Source organism: Pterocles gutturalis, unplaced genomic scaffold, assembly GCF_000699245.1.
Source record: "Pterocles gutturalis isolate BGI_N339 unplaced genomic scaffold, ASM69924v1 scaffold9971, whole genome shotgun sequence".
NCBI lineage: Eukaryota > Metazoa > Chordata > Aves > Pterocliformes > Pteroclidae > Pterocles > Pterocles gutturalis.
Window position 1 is genome coordinate 66,616 of NW_010103102.1, and position 10,290 is coordinate 76,905.

Sequence of the window (10,290 nt, forward strand, 5' to 3'; positions counted from 1 at the left end):
TAACGCCTAAATTTTCATGCAGAGGCACTAAGTATTACTTGGCTTTACAATGGACACAGCCCAGTGAAGTAAATGTAAAGTTATGATTCCACACCAGTAATGTTGCACAATACAACTTTCTTATATTATCATAAGAGCAAACAGTATGTCAAACTATTGACAAAGAAAGTGCCAGGTCAGCTTATTATTTTAATTTTGAAAAACTCCAAATTCTGCAATAATATCATAAAATGGTACCATATAAACAGATCACAATAACAAATGGTTACCAAAAAACCTCTCTATTTAAGCAATACATTAAAATAACACATCTGATACTTTAGCAAGTATTTACGTTAGAAATTTCACCTTATGTATTTTCTGATTTGTTACTAATGGGCATCTTTCACTTGTATACTGAAAGTATTTCCACATTTTTTTTAATAACTCACCAGCAGAGTAAACTGCAAAATCAGCTGGCAGTATCTTATATCTTATTCATTCTAATTTGCTGGACATGTCTCTCCTTTAAAAACAAAACAGAACAAAATCGAAAAAACCCACTGTTTACCAGATAAAGCTTTCAGGTTTTCACAGGAATTACATCATGATCTCTGGGGTCAGGAGCGTTCCTATACCTTAATTGAGTACAGAGTTGCATTAGGTCTCTTGTCTATCATTAGGGATTTTTAATTTAAATTCAAACACTCACAAGAGTGCACAAAAAAACTGCCTCATACTTCAGGCCTCTTCAGCCTTTATCTTTGTCCAAACAATTAAGAAGGGCAAGGAATAAATAAAATTAAAAAAAAAAAAAAAGTCAGAGAACACCTGACACATTCTCATTATTTTAGGATGGTTACTGGGAAAAAAAAATAAATCTCTAAGACACATACACCATATCATCACTTCTCAGTTCTCCTGAAATTTCCCCCTCCCACAAAGAAGGAAAAAGGTTCTGAATGTTTCCCTTCAAGATACAGACAGACTGAGTCCACAGAGAAAACTTCCTGTCTCCATTTTGACAGATAAGTAGGGAGGAAGGAGGAGAGAGACCAGCTAAACAAGCACACTCAGCAGAAAGAAGCACTCCAACTGCGATGCAACAGACACTGTCGAAAGAGAACCATGAAGACAGGTCAGCTGCATCTTTAAACCAAGAGTTAACTGAAAATAACTGAAAGGGTGCCTCTCCCATAAATGGGGATCCAAGTTTTTGGCTTAGTGTTGGCAAACTATCTCCTAAGAAGAGAAAAGTTACTCACACAGGAACTTCGTAATTAGAAACAAAGAGAAGCATATGCTTGGCATCTTTGTTTTCTGAGCATCCAGAACAAGGAGATAACACTACTGTAAACCAGATGTTACTGCAAATAAAGTTTTTTATATATGTATATATATATAAAAATACACACACAGTGTAAAAAGCATTCTGACAGAAAGGTTTGCAAAAAACATTAGCTAAATAAATACAACAAGAAATTTTGGAGGGAAAAAATATACTGAGAGCATTATTTTTTTTTTAAATGCTATAAAGAAGTACTTTCGTAAGTGCAGTCTACTTACTACTCAAACAATTCTTCTGATGTGATCTTCACCTGCCTTTCTAGACTGTGGAACATCAGAATCGTAAGTCTCAACCAGTGCTTCTGGTAGCATATTTAGTCTGTATGAAGTCAATTTTACTTCTTTTGTCATCACAATGCTGAAAAAACAACTTCACAGTATTGTCCATCTTTCAGAGGTTTTTTCAGTGTTGTATCGACCTAGATCCTTTGTTAATGATACCCTAGCACCCACTTTACCAGACTTCCTTAATTGAAACTTTATCACAAGTGCTCCTATGCTTCCAATACTTTGTTTCACTTCTTTATTTCCAGTAGCAAAATAAGAGTTTTCATAATTATAATCTGGTTCTCAAAAAGAAGCACACTAACTAGAATCTGGACACTTAGGCTGCAAATCTTTTTCTTCTGATTTAATTCTGTCAGCTGGAACCACACAGCACTTATTTCCAGAAAAGACTGCATGGCCAGCAGCAATTAAGGCATGAGCTACATTATTCTGCTCACACAGAACATCCACCTCTAATTTCATTTCAGAGCCATAGTGTTTAAAGTGAAATATCAAACCTGGTTTACTAAGAAGCTTCTGAAACAGAAGTTTAGCTTTATCACTCCAGCATTTCCCCTTGGCAGGAACTATATCATGTAAAGAGCAAGACTGTGCCAAGCGTGGCAAGACAGACAGACTTTCTGGAATAACTTTAAGTTTATGGATATCAGAGTAAGGGATGTTCTTCAGAAAGCCATAATCAATAAACGTAAGAACAACAAACTGACTCGTTACTTGACTAATTTCTGCCCTGTTCCACTCTGCTTCCAGTCCAAACTTGATCAAGCAGCTTGTACCAGGAGCCACAAGTTCTTTTGGCAAAGCTGGCAAGTTGTCAGGAAGGTCAGAAAACAGCAAAGACAAGTTATTCATGCAATCAAGTAAGACTTCAAACTGGATGCAGAAGTTTGAAGGATCAGTAACTACAGTTGCAAACCCAGGACACTTTCTGCCAGTCTGCAGCAGTGTCCATGTGATGGAATTTATCTTGAATGATTTATCAAACTCCTCACCATCTGTATTACCAGATTTTTCTGGTCCAACAACAGTCTGGCAATGACTTAAGAGCTGATTCAAATACTCCTGAAGCAGAATTTCCTCTACTAAAATATCTACTTCCCAGATATGAGAGGATTCCAAATATCTCAAAAACAAGATCATTATTCCACAATCCAGGAGTGCATTTACTACATGGACAAACTCCATTTTCTTCAGTTTTTTAAACCAAACCCATTTACAAAACACAGCTTGTTTAGGAACCCTTTTAATCTTGTCACTGAGCATCTTCGCATAATTTAAGGACACCATCTCACACGTGCCATAATCCATGAAAAAGACCAGCATTAACTTCTCCCTGACAAATTTCTTTATCACTTTTGATCGATACCACTTCGAGTTCCTTTCCAATTTTGCCATGCATTCGAGCCCTTCTTCAATGTCATCCACTCTAAGGAAATCACCTCTTTGTGCTTCTTTGACAAGCATTACATTTAACTCATGTAATATTTGCAAATTTCTACATAATTGTACATGAAATTCTCCACTCTCTGAAATATTAACTACTTTTGCTCTTTCTACCTGTCCAGAATTTACATCTTGAGGAAGGACATTTAGTAGTGTTTTGGAAGTATTTTTCATCCTAACAGCCTTAGTTTTACTTTGACTACCTAAACCATTCCCAGACTTTCTATTTTGAGGATTACCATTTGGAACCAGAATTTGTTTTGGTCTATTTTCACGATTATGCCTTGATGTGTTTTGCCACCTCCTCCTGCCTTTTTTTGGCAGAAAGTGATCAGACATAGATTTTCCATCACAAATTACATCTATTTCCCATCGCTCTCCATGTTGCTTTAAGAACTTGCAAGCAAATGGCTTGTTATTTATTTTGCTTAGAAAATAGGAAGTATTTCTATTAAGCCTGCTGTCATCAGGAATGCTTTTTACTCTGCTAAGGAAACAATGAACACTGAGCCTCGGCAAAATTAAGAACTTTTTCTGAATGCTGCAGATTTTTGAAAGACTTACAACTGCTACATTACCATAGTCAATGAACTCTACCTCAAAGGAGTTTTCTGACTTCAGAGCCTTAATAACTGCTCTATAGTAAAAACAATCAATGCTATCCTCTGCTACAATGAGATCCCCCACCATGAGCTCATGTAAGCAATTTTCATGACCTATATTCACCATGCTTTCATTTAATTCTTTTTCTAGTTTTATTATTGAGTTTGTATCCTCTGCAAGCTGAACATAGAAACTTGATAGACTATTCATATGAGAAATATATCCCGCTACTTCAGAATTCACCTGAATATCACGTTGAGGAAGACTAATTAATTTAGGAATATTTTCATTACTCCTTTCCTGCTGCGCTGTACAATTTAGTCTTTCATTATGAGATTCAGGGAGAACATTTACAGATATTTCCTCTGAATTTAAGGCAGGATGACAGAGTGAGAGACAGGCAGGCTCTCCAACCAGAGGTTCATCTCTGTGCTCTGGAACAGCTCTGACAGTATTTCTAAAACCTGGTTCTTGACTGTCCTGTAAAGTTAGTGGTTTTGAGGACCCACTACCCACCTTTTGTGTGCTACATGCAGTTTCCTCTTCACCTCCAAAATTCTGTCCAATATTTGTCTGACAAGACTTACCTACTTGGCACTTCACCTCAGTTTTCAACTGAACCCTTTTACGATTTTTAACTGTTACTTTTTTAATTTCTTTCTCATCTTCCATGTGGCATATCACTCCTCCATTACTTCTAACAAATTGTTCCATGTAATTTTTCAGTGTCAATTCTTCCAATATTTTTTCTTTAACTTTCTGACTTACTTTGAGCTGTCCATCATACAACTCCGTAACAATCTGTCCGTTTGATTCTCTGGATACAATTACAGCCTTCAGCAGTTTACCAAGGAATGTCTCCTCAAACCATCTAGTAACTTGTGCTGGAATTTTTCTCTCCCTAAGATCTGACAGGTAACACTTAATAGCTTGCATGGGTGTGAATATTAGGTCAGTGGCGGAGTCTGGAATAGGTATCAATTGGCCTCTCTCTACCATACTCATATTTCCAAAATCCACAAAGTCAGCACATACATAGGATGTCGATTCCACAGGAAAAGCCAAAGCTCTATAAAAGAGACCATCTTCAAAATACCTGGCTATACATAGTCGTGTAGTGCTAGCATTGTATTTTGCTTTATTTGACATTGTACTTAAGACACTAACCTCCTTCATCAATGCCTCTATAGTTTCAGTGTTTCGATTGAGCTGACAATAGAATTTTGAAGGACTACGTATATGAGTTATATAAACCTCCTCCTCACTTCCAACTTTTATATTAAAAGATGAGTAGCAAAAACTATACAGAGAACCCAGAGATGCAAGGTTTCTCAGACCAATATATTCAGGCTGAGTGAGACCATGTTCTCTGAGGAATTCCTCTGCAGTAGAAAATGGAGTCTGTAAGTCAACTATATTGCATAAACAGTGGGGGCTTACAAGAACAAGAGCATAAATGATACAAGTCAGTGGTCCTCTAGAAGCAGAAATGAAGTCTTCAAAATGTCTATGCACTTCTTCAGACCAATTAAGTGAGTCAGTCTGTAAGGGTACATTTTTAAGTCCACATCTAAATGCCTGACTTTCCAGAGTTAGGAAATCTGGAAGAACAGCTTGAAGATCTTTAAGTAAACCTCTTTCCCGATAACCATAGTCTACAAAAACCACATCAACTTCGTTTGTGGATACTTGCTGCACAACAGTTGCTCTGTACCACTTCCCATCTTTGGGACATTTAACAACACAGGCAACCTGTCCAGTTTTGTAAGGATTGGTATGTTCTTTATAGTAATTCTGAATTTGTTCCATTAAGGTATTTAACTCTGGCAGTTTACTTTGCAACTGACATGAAAAATCTGCTGGGGAAACAAAGGAAGAACACACCACTTCAAAAACAGCTCCTGGTTTAAACACAAACTCTTTATAAAATATTTTCTTCTCACATACCGGTTTAGACCTTTCAGAGATAGCACCTTTTCTAAAACAGGACAGCATAGCAGAGTCTCTCAGCACTGAAGGCACACTTAATGATTTTTCATTCTGAAATCTCTCTCCATTTCCAGATACCTTATTTTTATTAATATTACATTTGCTCTGTGCATTTACTTTTTTTTTTAATTTGTGGGGATTCCATGCTTGACTTTTTTTTGCTAAATTTAGAACAGAATCTGGTGGCTTTTCCCAATATTGTGCATACCCAGCTTGAACCATACATGTGGCAACATTTTGTTGCTGCAAACCATTCTTATACTGTGCATTAACAATATACTTCTTGTTTTGCTTTCCAATGACATGAAGCAGGAGCGGTCTGTTAAACACAATGCCTTTAAAAAAATCAATTTCATTTTTAACCCACATATCATCAACAGAAAACGTACAAGCAAGGGCACAACACATAGCTAAAGCTGGTAAATCAGAAAACTCAGGAAGCAATGTTTTCACATCACAACAGGGTACTGTATCTGTATTTCCAAAGTCCAAAAAATAAACTGTTATATTTCCACAAAGCACTTCAATGACAACACCACGATAAAAAAGCATGTCTTTGCTATACCGGGCACAGCACAGCAATCCAGGTTCCGGGTTTTTAAGGACCATTTCATCAGCTCCACATCGGTCATATGCAGCTGCAATATTTTTCATCAAGGCTTGAAATTCATTCTCATATTCACATGTTTGAATCCAGAAGTTAGATGGATTTATGACATATACTACTAAAGCAGTATGGAAAGAATTCACTTGCATTTCTGTTTTCTTGCAGTGGCTTGGCAAAGAAATATCCCATTCAGGTAAGCAGTTTTTTGTATGTTTATTTACAGTACAATTCTTAAATGAATTGTATCTCTCATGACATGGTTTGTAGTTTACAGCAACACTTGTGATTTTTGTTTCCGAAAGCGAGACACATGATGCAGCTGCCTCATTCAGGTTTTCTGGATGCTTAGCATGAATTTCAATATTTTGATTTTGCAGTGTAACGTAATACAAGTATTTACTGTCATTGAATAAATCAACACAGACACACACAGAAGTTTGTCCTATCAAGGCCCGTATAAGTTCTTTCAGCTGAATTTTTATTACTGTTTCATCCTGACTACCAAGACAAGACAGCGCACACGGAAATGAAATAACTGGTAATGCCATGAACTCTACTTTCAGTTTCTGAACGCAACTAGACGGCACAGCTTCAATATCACCAAAATCCATAAACCAGACTTCCACATGGTCAGAGAGAAGCTGTTTTATCACTCCTCTATGCCACTGTCCATTTTGCCTTTTGGCAGCACAGAGTAGCCCTAAACTATCAAAAGATTTATTATTTTCTGTACTAATAGCTTCATAGTACAAATGCATAGCTCCTGTCAAATCTTCCAGCTCTTTCTGCCATTTCTGTATCTGACAGTAAAATTTATTCGGGCTTACTGCAACAGTTATTTTTACATTTTCTTTACTGCCAACAGGCAGACGTGGAAAGAGATCACCTGGATCTGGCCAAAAATCTGTTCGTTTCTCAGAATTGATGAAAGTAAGCAACTGCTTGAATGAATATCTCTGTTGCAACAATTGTGGCACTCTCTTACAAAGCATTTCTTTGGGAAAGGCTCTTAACATTTCCACAATAAGACAAAATGAATCTCCATCAATAAATTTTCCCAACTTCAGTTCAAGAACATCATCAATGACCTTTGGCACTTGTAGAATAAACAGTTGGTACGGCAAAACAGCTTTCACATGACCTGCAATCTGCAATCCTACCAGAGATGAAAAATAGTTAATGGCTTTTGGATCCCATTTTTCTCCAAGAGGAAGTATGCTTGCAAAAACACCCAAAACCACCTTTGGAGGCAGCTGAAAAAATTCATCACAAGCAGAAGCAAGATGTGTTTCCTCAACCACTAGAACTTGACCAGTATCTATAAGAAAAGCCTCACAGATATTCTCCCTCTTTTCCAGAACTCTTCCTCTGTGCCATTTTCCTTCTGTGTCTTCCACCAAACAAGATCCACCAACATAAACATTGTCTTTTACTTTAGATACACGTTGTATTTCATTTTGTAGTATGTAATAGTCAAGCTCACATCCTGCCTTGTATTGACCCTGGAACATTATAACCAAGCTTTCGCGATGGCATTCTATATGAGTTATCTTCAGATTCATATCTGCTACGTTTGCTGAGGGAGTCAGAGATCCCATTCTGTCTGCAAAGAAAAGGAGTAACATCAGCCTGATAATTTTCCATATTTTTTTCTTGGTCAACTAATTCCGTACATGAAATTTATTTTCAAAATGCTTTAATAGCATATTATTACACTTCTGCTTAAAATGTATACTAAACATTTAACAATGTAATGTTTTATGCAACTGGGATACACTAGACACCATTATCTTTGTAAAGACATGCTTGGATAACATCTGAAAAAAAAAGTACCTCTGGACTTGCTCTTGTGGCTAGACTAATTTTATCACTTGAGAATAACTGTTAATCAGAAAGCGGTTCCCTGAATAACACAGAGAATTAAAGATTATATCAGAAAGTTGGGGGGGGGAGGAAACACATGACAATGCAGACATGCAGGGACATGGGACATGGAATAGGACAGGACAAGACTACCAGAAAGTCAAATAAAAGTACTTCTGCTCAAAGAAAACAAAAGAGTGGAAAGCAATTAATCTCAATTATATATTCTCTGCTCATTTCACAAATGTTACTTACACCCAATAAATTCAACTGCAAATCTCTCCAAAGGAGATCCAATCCACTGAACTTGCAGTTATAAGGACTATTTACTTGCAAAAATATTTCCAGTCTGTTTCTCTCTTTCTTTTTAATATGTGAATTACCAACGATTCCTACTCTACTCACTCTTTCTGTGTAAATCACTTATTCAAGTCAATGACATCTTATAGCTCTGTGCTTTACTGTTTAATCTGGCTGTCTATACACTATCAGGTATAGCTGTAGCATATTTTAAGTTTTCATAATTGCAAGGCCATACAGAACACATTATCTGTGTCCAATATTTCTGCCCAACGCATCAATCAACAATTGTTCCAAGTGTGTTTTGTACTGTCTCAATGCTCTGCTTCTGACAGTTCAAGTATCTTCAAACCCTTCACATACTTACTTCTCTGACCTTCATCTATAACCTGCTCTTCAAGATCAGCTTACAGTTCCATTCAAATCTGTAAGTGGATCTGTGATTTCACATTATTTAAAAAGGCTGTGCATGCCCATAATTTAATCAAACAATTCTGTTAAGTAAACTGCTGTTCTAACTGAGTAACCAGGGGTAGGCAACATCTGTCAAATGGAAAGACAGCAGATAAACACACAAGGATAGACTGGATAAAGCATATGCTTGATTTATACATTTTTATGTAAAGCTGAAAGTGAAACTTACAGTTTCAAGTAAAAGTTACTAGAACAAGATCCTCTTCAGCCTACAAAAAAATCTTCATCGTAACTACCATGATAGTTTTTATCACAAGCATACATGAAACAGCTAGTGATCATGCAATCTATTTTCAGAATAAATACTGATCCCTATCATTCCTATTCCACAAAAAAAAAAAAAAAAAATTAATAAATAAGAGTGTTCCTACTGTAAAGCCTACCAGAACATCTCCTGCAGGAGGAGGAAGGATACATAATAATAATAAAAAAAAAACAACCCACAAACCACCAAAAAACCCAAACCAAAAAAAAAAAAAAAAAACCCACAAAAATACCAAAACCAAACTGCCAGCCACCCAAAAAAAACTCCCAGTAAAAGCAGAACCAAATCCAGATCTGACAAATACATTCTTGAACAACCTTCCCTGTTTTTCTATTTTATTACAGGGAGAACTGAAAGCTAAATTCTGGAGTGTTTCAATGAAAGAAAACAACCTCAGGAAAGGGCTCTGTCCACCTGAAAGAAACACCTGATCATCAGAGAGCATCTAACTTTCACAGGTGCACCACTTATGTTTTGGGCACTTTTGTTTGTTTCATTGAAACAAACCCCTGGGTAGAGAAACACACAACAAATGAAAACAATTTGTGCCTCAACATTTGCTTGCCCACTGTCACAGCCCAAATAACAGCATCACATATTTCTAGTTTACAAAATGACATTTTGCTTTTCACTCACCTATATACCAGTTAGGACTTATTCACTCACAAGACCCCTTTAGAAACCTCAGCCCTCTTATTAACAACTCCTTATCTCTCTACAAGGAAAGATAATAGAAAAATCATTAGAAAAATATTCATAAACTAAACTCTTGTACCATAGAATCATTAAGGTTGGAAAAGACCTCAAGGATCATCAAGTCCAACCGTCAACCCACACCACCTAACTCACTAAACCATGTCCCTAAGCACCACATCTACCCTAAATCCTCCTCCTGCCCAACAAACACACCCTGGAAGAATTCCTCACACCCAATTTAATTACAATGTTAGGACTTCAAAAGAACAAAATTACCAAACTGAATCTACTTTCCTAAAACCACGGTAAGACCACTCTTTCATCACTGCATTTCAAATAAACACACCCGTCAGATGAACACTACAATCTACCACCTACTTTCAAAGCAGGACCGGTCAGACATTTATTTTTGTTTGCAACATTTCTGCCATCAAAA

At 36.7% G+C, this 10,290-nt stretch overlaps 1 protein-coding gene across 1 annotated transcript; it reads right to left on the minus strand.

Moving 5' to 3' along the window:
* Positions 1–1,911: 1,911 nt before the first annotated feature.
* Positions 1,912–7,854, minus strand: LOC104471277 (tudor domain-containing protein 15-like). The gene is made up of 3 exons (XM_010086564.1): positions 5,748–7,854; positions 4,405–5,633; positions 1,912–3,903 (listed from the first exon to the last, which is right to left on the minus strand). Exons 1-3 carry the CDS (start codon positions 7,852–7,854, stop codon positions 1,912–1,914), a joined length of 5,328 nt encoding a protein of 1,775 aa, XP_010084866.1.
* Between the last annotated feature and the right edge of the window lie 2,436 nt (positions 7,855–10,290).